The sequence below is a fragment of the Megalopta genalis genome, chromosome 4 (genome assembly GCF_051020955.1).
Source record: "Megalopta genalis isolate 19385.01 chromosome 4, iyMegGena1_principal, whole genome shotgun sequence".
NCBI classification, from domain to species: Eukaryota; Metazoa; Arthropoda; class Insecta; order Hymenoptera; family Halictidae; genus Megalopta; species Megalopta genalis.
The window spans coordinates 6,928,630-6,946,908 of record NC_135016.1 but is presented as its reverse complement, the minus strand read 5'-3'; the positions used below and the strand labels follow the sequence as shown (position 1 = coordinate 6,946,908).

The 18,279-nt window shown below is 45.3% G+C and overlaps 2 protein-coding genes across 7 annotated transcripts; one reads left to right on the top strand and one right to left on the bottom strand.

The window, feature by feature from the left end:
* The first annotated feature begins 23 nt into the window (after positions 1–23).
* CarT (Carcinine transporter) lies at positions 24–6,802 on the top strand. 2 transcript variants are annotated; one of them, XM_033476149.2, is made up of 11 exons: positions 24–164; positions 648–869; positions 1,895–2,068; positions 2,147–2,250; positions 3,020–3,174; positions 3,262–3,430; positions 3,504–3,752; positions 4,090–4,304; positions 5,135–5,316; positions 5,373–5,551; positions 6,550–6,802. In XM_033476149.2, the coding sequence occupies exons 1-11, from the start codon at positions 93–95 to the stop codon at positions 6,764–6,766; spliced, it is 1,938 nt and encodes a 645-aa protein (XP_033332040.2). In that variant the 5' UTR covers positions 24–92; the 3' UTR covers positions 6,767–6,802. The 2 variants fall into 2 exon arrangements, with proteins under 2 accessions (XP_033332040.2, XP_033332042.2); XM_033476151.2 differs by lacking the exon at positions 5,373–5,551.
* Positions 6,803–7,189: 387 nt separating this feature from the next.
* LOC117223716 (uncharacterized) lies at positions 7,190–16,621 on the bottom strand. Of its 5 annotated transcripts, none has more exons than XM_076521220.1 (9): positions 16,450–16,620; positions 14,923–16,367; positions 14,013–14,120; positions 13,594–13,803; positions 10,592–11,119; positions 9,599–9,668; positions 9,243–9,405; positions 7,445–7,675; positions 7,190–7,383 (listed from the first exon to the last, which is right to left on the bottom strand). In XM_076521220.1, the coding sequence occupies exons 2-9, from the start codon at positions 14,947–14,949 to the stop codon at positions 7,338–7,340; spliced, it is 1,383 nt and encodes a 460-aa protein (XP_076377335.1). In that variant the 5' UTR covers positions 14,950–16,367; positions 16,450–16,620; the 3' UTR covers positions 7,190–7,337. The 5 variants fall into 5 exon arrangements, with proteins under 5 accessions (XP_076377335.1, XP_076377336.1, XP_076377337.1 ...); XM_076521221.1 differs by having other exon boundaries at positions 14,720–16,367; positions 16,450–16,612; XM_076521222.1 differs by having other exon boundaries at positions 7,190–7,365; positions 16,450–16,612.
* Between the last annotated feature and the right edge of the window lie 1,658 nt (positions 16,622–18,279).

Here is an 18,279-nt window from a genome sequence, read left to right as displayed (position 1 = left end):
GTTCACGGATGGGAGCTAATGCACGTCACGTAACGCGTTTCTAAGGTATCGCCGACGTTTCGGTAGCGCGTACGTGGCCGAAGTCCATCAGAATGGAGCATCTGGATGATTATCAAGCCGCCGAGACCGCCAATGACAAGCAAACGACGAACGCCGACGATGAAGTAAGTTGTCCAAGGGTCGCGGAACGCTCGGCCAATTTGTCTCGAGGACTTCTCTCTCGTTAGACCTCGGCCAGTCTTTAGCGCTTTCGGAAGCTGATCGATCTCGGAAAGTTCGATCCCCATTGTCAGCTTCGCGAAGACACACCGCACACCGAGCGCATCTTCTTTTGCGAAATTTCCATGCCGCATTCGTTCCGATCGGTGAAACTGTCTCCGTTTCGAGAGGACAGAAGCTACCGGGTTCTCGGTCAGCCATTTTTGCTGATGCAACAGTAGACGTAGATAATCCGTAATGACACCTTGATGCGTAACTTGTTTGTTCAGAGACTCGTAAGCTGTTTTTTCGGCAATCGATAGGGACTTTGATGGATTACATAGAGATCGATGAATCTTGTTATTGGCACGAAACAATCGCAGCGATCCGATTCCACGGAATTGATTCGCACCGAACGCGTTAAGAGGCCAGGATTTTCGCCGTTGTAGGACGGTTTCGACCTCGACGACCTCCTGCCGATCGTCGGCGAGTTCGGCCTTTACCAGAAGAAGCTTCTCTGGCTGGTGTGCCTCCCGGCGTGCCTGCCGTGCGGATTTTGCGCCTTCAACCAGCTGTTCATGGCCAACACGCCGCCCCATTGGTGCAGGGTACCGGGATTGGAGAGCCTAGACGTCTCCCGTAGAAGAAGACTCGCGATTCCGACCAGTCAGGTGCAAGAAACTGATCGAAACTCCCTGATCCTGCCCCTAGTACGCCGCGAGAAAACTGCACCCTTGAATTTCTAGCGCTTCTTAAGACCGTCGACATGCATTTTGTACATATTTATATGAATGTATTGCAAAGTATCTCTTTTGTAATCACATATAAAAAGTTGGCAAGCTTTCGTGCCGTTTCTCAGTGATGGTAACAGTCTATACAAAATACGGTTGCGATGAAACTATAAGACAGATCGTGGTCTCTTGTCAAAAATCAACGCAGAGTTCTCCACATTTTCTGTTTCCTCCATCCTTAAATTCAATTTTATAAATTATAAACTCATACATAAAAACTTTGTACACATCCATAGTTTTCTGTAAACATTATAGAAATTCAGTCTCATAGTTTCGTCGCGTGGTTTAGTTCCGTCTCAGAACTTCGGCTAGGAAGTACAGTAATGTCTCTCTAATTAACGCTCGGATTGTCCACGAAAGTGGACAATTTAGGAAGAATAGATACGATTATTCGATCCTTGCGGTTCATTTTTATAGTTACGAATTGTCGACAACCATAAAAATGGGCTACAAGGCTCGGATAATCGTACCTCCTCTTCCCAAATTGTCCATTTTTGTGCGCAATCTGAGCGTCAATTAGGGAGACATTACTTACTACATTACGAGTATTTGATGTAAAATGATCTTCGGTCCGATTAGGGCGGCGTAGACAGTCTGGCAAATAGAAACGACCATAACGTATCAGCAGGTAGACGTTCGTACGAGTTGGTCCAATTTGAACCCCGTATGCTTTTTTAGGCGTTAGAACCGTATCGATCGAAGACGAACGTTCCCCGATGAAGTACATCCCTTGTCCGAACCCATCATGCTTTCTGAGCGACTGTGTCCCATGTTTGATGCACCCTGTGGAGGATTTTGAGCGTTGTTAGATACCCTGTTGTTGGTAGAGTATCCACTTTAGCTCTGTAAGATCTGTAAGATCTTCTTTCTTTCGGCGCGTTGTAACGATCGGCTTTCGTGATTAGGACGACAACGAAACCTACAGCCAGTGCACACGATACGATATCGATTGGACAAAGGAAAACATATCGATCACGACGGAACCGTCGTCGATGCCGAACTCGTCGTGGCCGGTCGTCCCCTGCGATCATGGCTGGGAGTACGACATGTCGGAGATAACGTCCTCCATTGTGATCGACGTACGTTCCCACTCTCTAAATCATTATCGATCCTTAATTTAATCCCTTTCGGTGATTTTCCTGTCGAATCGTTTGCAGTTCGATCTGGTCTGCGATCATGCGATCTACCCGACGATCGGCCTGGTCGCCTTGAACACAGGTGGTCCTATAGGCGTGTACCTGTTCGGCACCCTGAACGACAGGTAATTGATTCTTGTCTTATTAAGAGCAATAGCTTCGTCTCCGAAAGATGCGCTATACAAACAGATCTGGGTAAAAATATTTCAATTAAGAAATACAGATATTTGCAAATAGTATTTCTCTCAACTGTGTCACATATGCTTCGCTTGAAACAGTAATTTATTTCTGTATTATACCTCATTGATTTTACAAACATACGCGATAAGTATTTAAAACATGTATTTTACAATACGAACCAGAAATACTTCGTTGAAATAATTATTGTCTTTATTGTGCGCGACACTTGAATATCGTTTCCACGGAATTTCGTCGACCAATCAACAGCGAGCGTATATCTCGACATTCGTGTTTACGCTCGAGATACATCGTTAAAAGCAAACAGATGTTAAACGTTCCAATTACATTAATTAATCAAGAGAAATATAAAATAAGCTTATTTATCGAAACAATATATGTTCGTACAAAAATTTGGACACATGAAAAATAATATCTCAAACAATTATTACCGGTGCATCTTCAGAAGATACTATTTCAATTACTAACTTACTATAACGTAACATAAATAAATACTTTCAATACTTATCTCTATGACGTCGAGTACGTTTTGAAATATTATTTCATGCAAACAAGAGTATTTTATTAATTATTTCCAATACTTTTTAAAATATTTTTGCCCGGGTTTGTGTGGAACAGTGCAAGGGTGCGTTATCGAGTGTGCTTCTATGAAAACGAGAGCCTCGTCTCACAGATCCGTTGCATTTTGTTGGCCAGAATCGGCAGGAGGCTGTCCTTCTTCACCTGTCTGGCGACGCTGATCACAGGTGGCTTTCTAACGTCGATATCGAACAGCTTCTGGACATGGGCGGCAACGCGTGTGGTCGTGGGCCTGACCATACCGGCCATTTATCAGATACCCTTCATCATATGTAAGCCTAGCCATTGATAAACGAGCGAAAGGCGCCCGGCTGCTATCGGGAACCAGTTTTATCAGACCTTTTTCTAATTTGCGACAGCTCTGGAGCTGGTCGGGCCGAACTATCGGTCGTTCGTGACGGTGATGACTTGCAGCTTCTACACAATGGGTTTGTGTATGCTAGCCGGCCTGACCTATTTGATAAGAGACTGGCGAACGTTAGCCATAACCACCAGCGCGCCTTTCCTCATGTACATTCTCTACTGGTGGTAAGTAGCAGTAGGGTATCGATGAACCCTGGCCCCGCACGACGTCATTTTCAAACGTCCAAGATCGTTGCAGGTTCCTGCCGGAGTCTCCGAGATGGTTGCTGGCGAAAGGTCGTCTGGTAGAAGCGAACGCCATCCTCGAGACGCTGGCCAAGGTTAACGGGAAAGAGCTGCCCGCCTCTTTCACCCAGAAACTTCGCCAGAGGATGATGATGTCGCGGTCGAAGAGCGAGGAGGAGCGACTGCGCAGCGGACCAGGTGTTCTATCGCTGTTCAAGACCCCAAACATGCGCCTGAAGACCTGTCTGATTACCCTAAATTGGTAAATCAAAGTTCAGTTTGGCTAGACTAAACGTGACGTAGACAGTCACGCTGTAGTATCATTTTATCAGCACGATTCGAATGCGATTTGACACGCTCTATTATCGAGAGAGCCGCTCGACGCAATTTATTGAACTTCGATCCAGAGAAATATTGATGACTGGGTCCGCAGTATGAACTTGATCAAGAAATTGATGACACACGCACTCCATCGAATCGCGACTCTGTTTACGTTCGCGTTAGATTGCCTTGTCACGGAGTTTATCCAAAGTTCAACAGCAGATTGAAGCCGTGGCAAATAAGAAGTAGGCTTGATTAACGTGCTTCTTGGTCCACAGGTTCGCCAATAACATGGTGTACGTTGGACTCTCTTATTACGGGCCTGCGTTGGGGAACGAGGAGCATCTCAGCTTCTTCTTCTCGTCCCTCGCGGAAATTCCCAGCTACATGGCCTGCTGGGTGGTGATGGACCGGTGGGGTCGCCGATGGCCCCTCTGCCTCTGCATGGTCGTTGCCGGGGTCTCTTGCATCGCCACTGTTCTCCTCTCGTCCGGTACCCTAACTTCCCCCAATCCGTAATGATTCTAAAATGCTCCAGAACGAGTCCAGATTTATTGTCGCGCGGCTATGAGTTTTCACTAAATTATAACAGTTCAAACTATTTGTCGAAAATCTGGAGAATTTTTGGAGTCATTGTATTGTATTAGGGGGACCGGAAAGTAATGTCGTTTCTGCGCATATTTTTCTGTTTGAATTTAATGTAAACAAACGACATAACTTTCCGGTCCCCCTAATACAATAATAAGTAGACCGTGGATCTTCGGGAAAAATTAGAATCGTTCACAAGATTGCAAGAATGAGGAGTAATTTAGGCACTGTTTACTCGTTGTTAATTATTATGGTAAGCATTGGAAGCAATGTAACGTTATTCATGAATTATTTTTTCTCTTTAACAGCTGTCCATTTTATGGATTCATAATAGATGTGACCAGAGAAAAAATGAAATTGTAGAGACAGTAAAAAAAATTCAGAAACGTTCCTACACACTCTTTTCACTTTTATTAGAATTATTCACAAAGGAAATACATTTCTGTTTAACATTAAATCTTGTACTTTGGAATCGTTGAAGTTCTGAAGACTGCTTGATAGGAAATGATCGAGTCAATCTCTTAATACAAGCATACATTATAGTAAAAACGACGACGTGTCTAAACAAATACAGTCTTGTCAACTGTTATGTCAATGTTAACTTACATTGAATGCAATTTACTTGGAACATTTTTATTCCGTATAAAGATCCGCAGTCTAATAATAAAAGAAAAGTTATAAGCAAAGCATCATCGAAGCTTTCTATAGGGATTAGATCATTGCGAATGTTTGCAGACGCTGTAGCGGTCACGCTGATTCTGTTCCTGTTGTCGAAATCTGCGATATCGGCCTCCTTCCTAATAATATATCCGTTCGCTGGTGAACTTTACCCGACGCAACTGCGCGGCGTAGCGATCGGTTTCTCGGCATACATCAGTGGTCTCGGACTTATCATCATTCCTTTTGTTACTTATCTGGTGAGTGATCGTAAATAAGCTTATCTCGGGGCCGGGCGTCATTTGCGTCATTGCAGGGTAAAGAGAACTTGGTTTTGCCCCTCGTGATACTGGGATGCGTCTCGGTGATCGGTGGACTGTCTGGTCTGCGATTGCCCGAGACGTTGCATCATCGGTTGCCCCAGACCGTCGAGGAGGGCGAGCTGTTTGGAAAGGATTGGACCTGCGCCGATTGCATCCGTTGCGTTCCAATAAAGTACGAGCCCTGAGTTCTCGATCAATCAGTCTCATTATATAGATCTCACCCTCCGGCATCCTGCGCAGCCTCTGTCGGTAGCTCGCTTCCAATTCTGCATGGTAGTCCGATAAATGAAATTCTTTCGACCTTTTGGTGCCAGAAGCAACGAAGTTTCCCAGAAGTTCGGCAGTCTAGTATAATTTCACGATACTTAGGAATAATGCCGTTGAATTAGGACCTCGATAAAGCTCGACTATCGTCACCTGTTACTTTGAGACAATGACCCAGACCTAGTAGAATTAGTGGCGCTGTAAAGTTTCGTTATGATAGTCTAACTGCTCTGGAACGATGCTCTAAACTCAAGTGGAATCACCATAAAATTTCTGTTCCAATCACCATGAGATCTACTGCTCTAGACCTATGCTCATTTCCCAAGACTAGTACAGCTTGCTACAAATTGATCGCAATTGGTACAAAGCCTTCTCATGATCTCCTAATGTTTTGGAACGATGCTCTAAACTCAAATGGAATCACCATAAAATTTCTGTTCCAATCTCACCGTGAAATCTACTGTTCTAGACCTATGCTCATTTCCCAAGACTAGTACAGCTTGCTACAAATTGATCGCAATTGGTACAAAGCTTTCTCATGATCTCCTAATGCTCTAGAATTATGCTCCAAACTTAATCAGCATAAAGTTCATACGATACCCTATAATCTCCTATAATACTAGAGCTGTGCGTTTCCAAAGACCGGTAGAATGACGATATAGGGTCTCCCGGTGCTCTAGAACTATGATCTAAGCTTAACGGAAATGATGTGAAAACGTAACGAAACGAACACTATTTCCTACTATCCAAGAACCAGTGCAATTTGCTCTAGATTTAGCACCTTAGAAATTGCAAACGGAGCCTGGGCTTTCGTAACGCCGGCAGAGCTTGACCATCCGAATTACTGGAGTAGTTCGAAGGTGTTTGTCGTGTCCAGGGATGTACCATGGTCCTCCTCTCTTTTAGACCCTCGTCCGCCGCAGCGTCCTACGAGGATCTGTCAGCCAGGGAGACGGTGGAGATGCACGAGGTGCCTGAACCGCCGATCGCCATACCTCAGAGGCTGCTAGAGGAGCAGCAGAGACCGAGCAACGCGAGCGTGCGCCGATTGGTTCGCCAGTCCAGCATGATGGAAACGCAGCGGGACTCTGACGGGTCCATTAAGATGACTTACTGGTTCTAGAGACTTCGTGGTTCAAATAAAATTGAGAGAACGATAGCTTGGTGGTCGTTTATTGCCTGCAGTTTACCTTGTTCCTCGGCGATAGACCAACAAAATGTCTTCGCTTAGAGAGACATCGAATTCATTTAGCTGACGCAAAAATACTTTCTCTATATCATTCTCTGTGTTTCCCGTACATTCTCATTGTCTCGATTAGCGTTATCGCTGTACATTTCCGACGATTCTTTCGAGTCGTTACGAATCGCTCTACGATTCGAGATCCAAAAATTCGCGACGAAGATCGTTATAAATAACTTCGGGTATCGACACAGCGTTCGCAAAGCACATCGCGTTCCCCGCTTTTAGATAGTTCAAGGGTTACAGACGAATATAGCTTGGCGTAGATTAGGGGGAGGAGGAGGGAGTGAAGAAGCGGCAGACGGCTTGTGTACACCTTACAATTTATTCCCACAGTTGGTATAGAAAACACGAAGATTCGGAGGAGGAGAAATCAGAAAGGAGATCATAGGAGCCGTCCTGGCCTGGACCGAGACGCTGGCCGTGTTCACGATCGCGTCCCCCTCGAGCCGGTTCAGAGTCGAGTGGTTCTGTTGTAGCAGCTGTAAGCAGGTGGATCACTGTACGATTTCGGTGAACGGTCATCCGCCGATTAAGTCTGTATTTTCTCGGTCTAGTTACCTCTCCAGTAATCGCCGCTTTAGCTCTGGCGGGTAGGATACGTAAATGTAATGGTCGGGCATGTCCTCGCTCGAGCCAGGCAGCTTCTCATCCCCGGGTTCACATTTTCTCCTTTCGCTCGACCTACCCTCCCCAGGACCACTCGGATCGTGCAGCGACGCAGCAGCAGCTAGATCTCCGTCGTGATAGTCCAGACTTCCGGTTCCGTCCAGCCTGTCTTCGTCCGCGGAGCTGAAAAGGTCAGGCTTTTTCTAAACTTCCGTCGCGCGCGCGACTTTTCAATCGCGGCGACTCGAATCCTAGGAATCTCGCCGGCTTTCCGAGCGTGCTTCACCGCGTAAATGTGCAGCAGTTCTTTCTGTTTTATCATTTTAAATAATTGGACACGCGGCATTGGTCGTATTAATCGAGCGTTTGTCGCTGGGGCATCGGAAGAAAAACAAAACGAGCGGAGAGTTTTGATCATTTGTAAAGCATTTTATAGCGAAGTTCGTAGTTGCCGCAACAAAACGTGCATGCCGATGTTCGACTGAGTGGGAGGACATCAGAAAGATACATAGTGTTATGAACCATCATCAATATTACAGTCCTAACTACAGCACGTCTCTACGTACCGACGTCAATACTCTCAAGGCTTCCAAGAGACATTCAGAACTTTAAAATTCCCGAGACCCCGATTCTTTCGTGTTTGTTAGAACCGACGTGAATCATCTATACAAATTAGCAGCGCCGTAAACAAACTTTTTGGCTGCGCGATCGCATCGCGTTCTTATCGAGCGTGACTTCGGGCAAAACAATGTTGCATTCCAATTTCGGGTGACCCGCGGGAACCGTAGACTTTGCACTTTCGGGCGCAACGAATCGATCGGGCACATTGTTTACGACCACTCGAATTCGCAATATATCGTTGATCGCCGGGATAAAGTTGTAAATACATACACGCAGCCGTAACACGTACGAATGCATCGTGTTGCATCGTTTCCCGACGATAAATGTCGCGACACTTCGCGACAACACGGATATCTTTCATATCTTGGTATCGCGCGTCGCGATCCGAAACAATCGTAATACATGTATAATTCGAAGTATCCGGAAAGATTTTGGCAGTGTTTACGAATACGATCTTATCGTTTGCGTTTCTTCTCTCGGAATACTCGAGAACGAGATCGTTTATCGCGTCAACTTCGAAAAATAAATGGCTGTGCACGCATGGACGCAGTCGTAGACCTTCGGTGCGATAGAAAATTAGTCGATTGCTCCAGACGCGACGGAACGTTCGCGAATTGCTGGAACTAGTTAGACAAGACAATATCTCTTATCGCTGCACTTTGGTAAATATAGAATTGAGATAAAACGTCGGGAACGCGACGTTTCGCCAAACGCATGTATCAATTGCAACGCTTCAATTCTTTCACGCTGCAACGCTACAGTAATTTGTCCCCGATTCGCGCCGAGATCGCGCACGAAAATAGACAAATGGCTCGTTTTTTTAATAGTTACCGACTGTCTACAACTGTAAAAACGAGACTCAAGGCTCGGATAATCGTATCTTCTCTTCCCAAATTGTCTATTTTTGTGCGCGATCCGAGCACGAATTAGGCAGAAATTACTGTACAAGTAAAAATAAATAAATCGACAACAGGCTGGAGAATCGAAGCGATTCCTTCGGCTCTTCTTCTTTCCGTTGTCCCTAATCTATAACTCGCAGAAACATGTTCGTCAGATCACTGTGTAAACTGTAAATGGGCGCATGCTTCGAATGGTTGAGAAATACGTAATTTGGATTCGACGTACGTACTTGAACAGGACCCAGATGACATAGTAGCATGCATAAATCGACGTGGACAGAATAGTCAGAAAAATAGTGAGCAGGTACCAAGGTGTGTGCCTCTGTTGCCTCTTCGTGTCCTCCCAGTACCTGTCGCAGCTGAGATACCAGCATATCGCGCGATTTAGCTCCCCTGGAACCGGAACAAACGTCCAGATAATGCGACGGTCTAGCCAGAATTGATTTCGAAATCATTGACAAGAAGTTGTTTGCTGCCGAAGTCTAGAAACTATCGGAGATTAGAGTGCCGCCGTCGGCCGAGTGAAATTCCTGTCAGTGATTCCACCGCGTCCTGCAGCCTTATTGATTGCTATGCGGCCACGTACCTTCGATTTCTTGAAAGTCCCGCACCGAGAGATTCGTCAAAAGCCCGGCGATACAGTCGCGGACCAGTATCTGTACATGGCAGAAAGCACGAGAGAATTATCGTCACGATTTTACATAAATCTGAAGGGATTACGAAACCGGAATCGTCTCGTGATAACTAGCATACTTCATCGAAACATTCGGGGAACAATGTTGAACTGAACGTTCTAAAACTATTATACCGGAGCCTGTATCGATTACCTGGAAGGTAGAAATCGAATCTAGCTGGAGAAATACTGCACGCTTTCTACGAAGGCAGCCTCTAATTACTCAGAGTTAGGTAACTAAGCGTCTGTACAGGATTCGAAGTCATCGAATTGCAATCGATACCTGCGCTCCAATCTCTCATGCAGACGTTCTCCGAACTCCATCGAATCCTCTATATCCAGTACCATCCACGATACCGAGGCTATTGTTCCGATGACACGACAATGCGATCATTTTTCAGAGAAGATAGCTCTCATATTCAATCATTATCTTCTCTATCGCGACAACCGAACGATTTAATTACAGAGAAATGGTCCCACTCGGAAGCCGTATCGTTTTCAACGAATCGACACATTCGTATTTTTCTATTTCAACCCATGCTTCTACGGTGCTCCAGTCCTTATCGTCGCTCGATAAGAATCGTGCCGCGTCACGATTGCTGTACAATAGATATTGTTCGACAAACAGGACGTATCGCGGTTACTTTCCGAGGAAACGCAGCTTTGATCGCCCAGATCGCTGGATTCGATAATGCCACAATTGCATTCAACGTTTGCCAGCCGTTCGAGATCGAGTTCCGAGAAGTGAAACCACTTTGGACCACGATGGGACAAAAATGCAAATTCTCATTTGTCACGATGACGATGCTAATTTTTGGCATAAGCTAGACACCAAGTGGGACCATTCCGGGCAACTAGAACCGAGTTCAGAGTCATGCAGCGAGCTCCAAAGCCTCGTCAACTAACTTCGCACTGCAGCTTGAGCTTCTGCAGCTCCTCAGGCTTGCAGTTGGACTTGAGCTTCCTCAGGTGCAGACTCTTGCGCCTCTGTTTCTTGTCGACGGCTGGTAACGCGGCTTCGACCAGGTTCTCTTCGTCGTCTTCGTCGTCCTCGTCCTCCTCCTCCTCCTCGTTGTCGCAGGCGTTGCTCTTGTTGTCCGGACCAGCGATCTCCACGTAATACGCCGTCCCTGGCAGCCGGTGATTTTCGAGGGCCCCGCTGTCTTCGCGGTGACAGTACTGCTGGATGTTCCTGACGGCCCCGCCGCCGGACATCGTGCAGGATTTTTCGACCGGGTACGTCCTCGACAGGCTGCGCAGGTTGCACTCGATCACAGAGGTCGAACGTTGCTCCGTGTTCTCCTTCCACACCTGGATGTCCGTGCTGTGATGTCCCGCCTCGTCGTCCACCAACGAGCTCTCGAAGTCGCGGTTCCCGAGGACGTCGCAACGCATGATGTCGCAGTAGTCCGCCAGGCACACCGCATCCTCCGCCTGCTTGGGCAATTTTTATAGTTAGATACGTCCTCCTTGAAGACTAATATATCGCGTTCGATAATTACACGATGTCCCGGAATTATTGTACAAGCGAGAAATGAGGGGTTCCTGAGGTCGTTTCGAGTAACTTTTTCCTCAGTGAAAATGCGATCCGAGGCTTCGTTTACGAGTTATTGACGAAAAACACTGACCAATGAGAGGCGAGATTACACGGCGCGAGGCGGCCGAGCCAATCAGCGGAACTGGGCTTCGAACACTCGTTTGCCCGGCCGCCTCGCGGCAGCTAAACTCGCATCCCATTGGTCAGTGTCTTTCGTTGATAATTCTCATAAACGGAGCCGCGAATTGCATTTTCGATAAGGAAAAAGTTGCTTCGAACGACCTCGGGAAGCTGTCATTTCCCGCTTGTACAATATTTTGGGACACCTTGTATAAAATCATCCGAAGATTTTCAGTTCTTCTATATACGAGTTGATATAGTAATAATGAAGCATGCAATGTTCGAGATCGCATTGAGGAACAATGTATCTTTTTAGGATCAATGTATCTTTAGGATTTTTCATTGAAAATAGCGGTAGATCCACGCGATACTAAATCATTGTTATAATTTCATTTGATTGCATTTTCGGTGGAATTTTTGTGTAATACTGTTCTATACTGTTCTCCATAATCACGAAACGAGAATAAATCAGCTTTATTTTGTTTTTCTCTTTCTCTTAATTCAATAAAATGTACCTTTTTGTACAAATATATCGCTTTTTTGGCGCAATCTCAAATATCGCATACATCATTACGTTATCTGCAATGTCTAAAGACTGATCAGTTTGGGAAACTAGAACTACTGTTAATTAGACCGCGTGCACAATGTGTCTTTAGGCGCAATGGATCGACGTCAGAAAACATAGTCCGTTGGTGCTTCTTCATCGATGATTGGAGATAAGCATTCAACAGTCTACATTTTTCTGCGAGGGGACCTATTTATACTTTCCATATACATGGTAGTACGTGAATGTTTATGTATTTACGACAGCGATAACAGAATATTTATGATTGCGTCGAGACTTTCACTTGATGTTGATCGCAAAGAATCTTTACAGATCGCGAAAGAAATATTCTCCCTGTTCCAATTGTGTAGTTTATTCACAGATCAGGATTAGATCGTTTGGATTCTCCGCTAGTTCTGATGTAAACGTGCTCAGAATTCCTTTTTTATCTGCTACGAGCTTATAAACGACCTACTCATTTCATCGCATATCTAATACATTGGAAACATGAAATTGTAAATATCTTTTTTTACCACTACCTTCGCGACTGAATATTCAGTTTATTAATGACATGATATGAGTAAATAGGCACTATCTTTACACAACTGATTGCGATAGTCGTAGTGCTGTTTGTTGCTTGGAAAATAATAATATATAAATATACATATATATAAATATATTATAATAATAATAATAATAATAATAATAATAATAATAATAATATCGAGCGGCTGAAGAATAAGTAAGCGATGCAAGAATGTGTTACAGTCCCGAGTCTGGGTCACCGATTGAAATGAAAAGCGTAATCAATCGACACCTTGAACTATTCACCCTCTGCGCTGAATAGCTCGATGGCACCCTTCTGTTGGAGAGGGCATTCGAAGAGTAAATGTTTGAACCAGAAGCAACGAAGTTTCAAGTCGCGAAGTCTTTACGTTAGAAACCATGAAGCTTTAAGCATGAAGTCTGACGTTAGAAGCCTTGACGTCCGACGTCAGAAACTATGAAGTCTGACGTTACAAACTATGAAGTCTGACGTTACAAACTATGAAGTCTGACGTCAGAAACCACGAAGTTTCATTACATTAGAAACAGACATTAGAAATCGCGAAATCCGACGTTAGAGATCATGAAGCACCAACCAGGAAGTCTGTCGTTAAAAACAATGAAACACTAACCATGAAGCCTGAAATCAGATACCATGATGCACCGACCACGACGCGCTAACCATAAAGTCTGACGATAAAAACCACGAAACACTAATCACGATGCCCGACGTTCGAAACTACCAAGTCCGACGTTACGGATCACGAAGCACCGACCACGAGGTGCGAGGTTAACACTAAACCTACCATGGTCAAAATAACCGATTTTTTACGATACTACAAACTTTGAAGACTTCTTCGTGGAAAATGATCGAATAAATTATATTATTGAAACAAGTCTCATAATTAATAACTTTACAAAATCCAAGTGAATTCTATCTTTTCACTCTTACGAGTCAATGCACGCTAACCATCGTTACAGTTCGATTGGTTTAGTGTTAAAAACCAGGAAGCCTGGATTGAGGAACAAAATCATGACACGAGAACGTCGTGTATCGCACAGGCGAGGAGCGAATGATACCGGATAGCAATCGCTCTACCAAATCGCGGCGGTTCGAAGGAACGAATGAACGTCGGCTATCTTTGTCGATCGGATGCGTACCGTGTTAACGTTGCTCTTGTGTCTGTTATCGAAGTGGGCATCCAGGTGTTTCTCCGCGTAGAACGACTTGCCGCATAGTCCGCAGGTCCATTGCGACGGTCTGTGCTGGTGTTTGGCCCTCTGCTGCGGCCGGAAAATGTCTCGGCTCTCGTGGAACGGGCACTCGAGCGGCAGCTCTACCTGATACTTCTTCAGGATGGGCATCCATCTCTGAAATCTCGACAGAGCTGAATGGATCGTCTGGCCAGCGGGGGAGAATCCCGAGCCAGCGTCGCGTCTTTCTTTTTTTTTCTGACTAAGCTAAGCACCGCCCGGATCGCACCGGGCCGCATCTCTCTACCGCAAAGCTAATAATGCACACGCTGGTGGTCTTTACGCGGCGATTGTCTAGAGAAAGGTGATAGTAATTGGGCTGTTACCTTCTGGACTATCCTTCTCACCACGGACGCTCGATCGCGGGGGCATGATATTTTAAAGACGCTGGGTCCTGGCCAGGGGATTACGGACAAGAGTAACACTATCAATACCTACGAACGTAAAAGAGCACGTTCACACAAGTTTGCCAGCTCCGCGTAGACGGTGGTGATGGTTTTGTCGAGGGGGTGAGGAATGATAAGAGTATCATGACGGTCCCTGTCCGATGGTTTTCTGTTTCTTTTTTTTTTCGTTCTTTTTTTTTCGTTTTTGATCGTCGATTCGATCGACTCTCTCGGTTCTGCGATTCCGAGGTGTCGGAACAGAGAAACGTGGGTGCCCGTGGCCACGCACGTTCGTCGAAGCCGTGGAGACGTACGTCGTCGGGTCCCGTAAATGCGTCGTTTGGAATCTATTGTCCTAGATTTCGCGTGACGTATTACGGTCGTGTCGCGACCGGGTTCTCGCGCGATCCACGGGCATCACGCGATTGCTGATTATGCGAACGGCACACGGACCCGTTTGTTCGAAGGTGGACAACGACGGTGTCGAGAGAGAGAATTAGTTCAAAAAAAGATGATAGAAACGGAGAGAGAGAGAGAAAGAAAGATAGATAGATAGAGAGAGATAGAGATAGAGAGACAGACAGACAGAGAGAGAGAGAGAGAGAGAGAGAGAGAGAAAGAGAGAGAGAGAATGTATATTCACGCACTCGGATTACTTTCGTCATCGTTCCGCAGCTCTCACGGGGGGCTCCCTGATAAATCGATCGTTCGACGTCCGTCCGATCTCGACGGGGCCAAGAAAAAATTGATTCGCAATGACGCAATCCCGGCGACGTGACGAAAGATGACCATTCTGGCGCATCGGTTGACCACACTCAGCCACCCGTCAAAACCGTTCCCCGTTAATTACCTCGAGATGAAAGGGTTGGGTCTTCATTCATAGCCCGGGTACTCCTCGCGAGTGCGACCAGCCCGCGACGGTATCACCGGCACAACGGCTGCGAAAATTTTTCTCTCACCGGGCCTATGTTTTGCCTCCGCGAAATCCGTCCCGTTCTCTATTCACGGTCAACTGGGAACGTATCGGGGGTTGCGGCGTGCACCGACTATAGGGGTGGACGTCGACATGGCGGCGTAGTAACCCTCCGCGCAGGGCTGCACCCGCCGGGGGCGCTCCCGACGGCAACGAATCAACAAATTTCTCCCGAGGCACCCGCAACACGCTCTTCGTCGTTTCGCTCTTGTCCAATCGAATCGCATAATCGTGATCGCGCTCGGTTCGGCACACGGAACCGGAAAACCGCAGACGCGATCGTCGTCCGTTTACAAACGATGCAATTGGAGCCGATTTGGTGTGCATAGGACCTCGCATTGGCTGATCACGTTCTAATCATCTGCGCGGCAGTTGATTATCTTATCTTTAACGTCCTATTTATAAGCCGCTGCGCATCCTTGTTATGCAACGACGGGGACAAAGTAGAACCGTTGCGTACCTAATTGTTGTTTCGTCTCGATAAGTAAGGGTTGCGATGTCGTTCTTGCGGATAAAGTACGATCGAAAGTTGCCGCTCTTCGGGGCAACTCTTTCTGTAAGAAAAATCGAGGAAAAACTTTGGAAGCATTGCGCCGTGGTGTACGGTTATTACGATTGTTTAAATAACCGTGACTTCGACATTTTTTAAATAAGAAATTCACGGTTCTTCGTACGGTCCTGGACGAAACGGAGGTCGTCGGAGTCGGCGTCAATGACGGCGCGCCGACGCAACGACGACTCGGCAACGTGCCGAGCGCAGTCATTCGGGTTAAATGCGTACCGCGATGGAAAACGGGAGAAAACGTTGCATGCTCGATCCAGGCTCGATCGAGACTGCGACCAGTCGAAAATGCAATCGTTTCTTCGCGTTTATGTCTCTCTGCTTTCCCACCAAAAATAGTCTTCGCCGAGCATCGGCCGCGATTCTCATCTCGGCGACGAGAAACGTCCGAGCGAACGTGCACGGAATCTGTAGAAAAGTATTCCGTTGCTAGGTTCGTTAGATAAATTGTTCTTATTCGCTCGTGTCTTTGTTGACGATGCATTGGATCGGTGAGTTACAGATGGCGAGATATCGGTAGAATTTTCTGAAATACTAATCTTGGTGTTCTGATTCAATGCTTTCGTTTGTTTAGTAAATCAGGGAACGATGTTGCTTTTGTACAAAGATAGCCGCAGGCAATGATATCATTATTACAGAGATAATTGTACGTATTTGAGATAAGACTGCACACATATGGCGACATAAATGCCAGAGGCACGTCGCGCTACCGTAACATCGCGCATAAATCATTAATCTCGTTTGTGTAATTTCTGAAACACTGAAAAGAAATGATTACCGTCTTAATTGCATACAAAGAATAATACGTGCTTATCTTCCATTGTGTCCAGACTTACGATTACCTCCGATTTCGGACGAATCAGCGTGAAAATCTTTTCATAATCATCGGACATCTCAGAGTCCAATTTTCAAGAATACACAGTTCACAGACAACTACGCAGAGACTTGGATTAACATTTGGACACCACTTGAAACCTTCTTCAAACCGAATGTTTCCGACTCGAATCTTTTTGGAAATGTTAGAGCACACATTGGCTAAAATACTTTCTCTTAATTTTGCTATTACTTTGTATGACAAACAAATATCGGGTTTTCTAACTTTAATAATTTTTTAAAAATATAACTTTTAATAGTTTTCTAACTTTCTCGTCCGAGCCTATAACAATAGTTGAAAAAAATGCTTTTCGCGGATCTCGGTAATTTATACGCATTCCGAACATTTTATTTATTCATTATTATTAAATAAATTAATACCGTCCACGCTGTACACGAAAGCAACTGTTCCTTCCTCTAGGAAAACTTCCATTCGATTCGATCGACAGCTAATTAAAAACCGCGATAAACAGTTGTTTATTGCAAACACACGCTCTATCGCGAGTTAATTTACGCGACTTTTCAAGCACTTAGCGCTTGACTTTCGCAGCGTTACTAGCGTGTTTTTTTTCTTCGCGTCTGGAACTAGCCTGCATCATCGGGTCACGGCAGTGGTCAGTAGGTGCTTTAATCGAGGATCGCACTTCCTTTCCGATATTTATAAATCACCGGCGTAAATGGTCGGCTGGCCGAGGTTCGTCGCTGTCGTCGGGGTGCATCGTCTTGTCGACGAACGATAACCGCCGCGTTCCGTTCTCTCGGCGAGACGGAGAGATTTCGTGGTCGGCTGCCGAGAGGGCGGACGTTTCCTTGGCTGACCTCGATTATTGCTTCGAGAGACAGTCGACGATCCCCGCGATGCCTTCGTCGGGGATGACTGCCTTTCTTCACGACCGAGCCGCCAGCCGAGGCAAACATTGTATCGATTATGTAATCCGAGGAACGAAATCCGCACGATTCAATTACGTAACTTGCAACTGCGACTATTAAGTTGCAACGAGCGCCGTAGTCGGATCGTTGAAATTCTGGTTTTCTCGCTGGAAATCGCTACGAACCGGAAATACAAATTGCTATCTGGCTGCGGGAACTGATCTGTGCCTTTTGTAAACGCAACAACTTTCTCAGAACTGGATCGAATGGTTGAATATTTTTTCTTTTTTACTTGATATACGACCGAAGTACGTTTTTTAAATTTTCCTATCGCTTGGAATAACAAAAAGAACAGAGAAGAGATCCACGTGTTTCAATGATTTTATCTATATAAAATGTAGCAGTATAATGAAACAGGAAATCGTGAGAGAAAAACCGACTCACTTTCATCAGTGAGTCATAAGACGGCTTTGTATGAAGTAACATTTTATATGAGGACAGTAGTTATCATCTTGATAGTATTTAGTGAAATAGTGAAGGAGTGAGGCGCATTTTCGTATAGAACTTCTTCCCGAGCAATAAAAACTATGTCAATTTGACTCTGCATTCGTCTCGCGCGACCATCGAAAACTATTCGTTCGTGCACAGTGTTAAAGTAAAGTTACAATAATTTCTCCCGAATTTAATAGTTAATAATCGTCATTTTTAGTTAATATATTTAGTTAAATCGTCGACAGTTAATAATTTTATAGCTACCGATCGTCAACAACTATAAAAACGAGATGCATTGCACGCATTGTGCTGCCAAAGTACACGTGGTGTGCGGTGGAGAAGAGTTTAGGCAGAGTTTGTTGCATTTACCGATGTTTACTTCATTCTCCCGAAAAGTACAAATTTGTCGTCTTAAATACTATTTTCCGATGCTTTGG

What these genes read in the sequence shown, in the direction of transcription:
- CarT (XM_033476149.2), top strand. Translation starts at nt 93, where the DNA reads ATGGAGCATCTGGATGATTATCAAGCCGCCGAGACCGCCAATGACAAG. An exon ending in TCGCGATTCCGACCAGTCAG is followed by an intron (nt 870 to 1,894) that starts GTGCAAGAAACT and finishes TTTCGTGATTAG; the next exon opens with GACGACAACGAAACCTACAG. An exon ending in ATGTACATTCTCTACTGGTG is followed by an intron (nt 3,431 to 3,503) that starts GTAAGTAGCAGT and finishes AGATCGTTGCAG; the next exon opens with GTTCCTGCCGGAGTCTCCGA.
- LOC117223716 (XM_076521220.1), bottom strand. Translation starts at nt 14,949, where the DNA reads ATGAAGACCCAACCCTTTCATCTCGAG. An exon ending in AGCTCAAGCTGCAGTGCGAA is followed by an intron (nt 9,669 to 10,591) that starts GTTAGTTGACGA and finishes TGCCATGTACAG; the next exon opens with ATACTGGTCCGCGACTGTAT. An exon ending in GGACTTTCAAGAAATCGAAG is followed by an intron (nt 9,406 to 9,598) that starts GTACGTGGCCGC and finishes TTCCGGTTCCAG; the next exon opens with GGGAGCTAAATCGCGCGATA.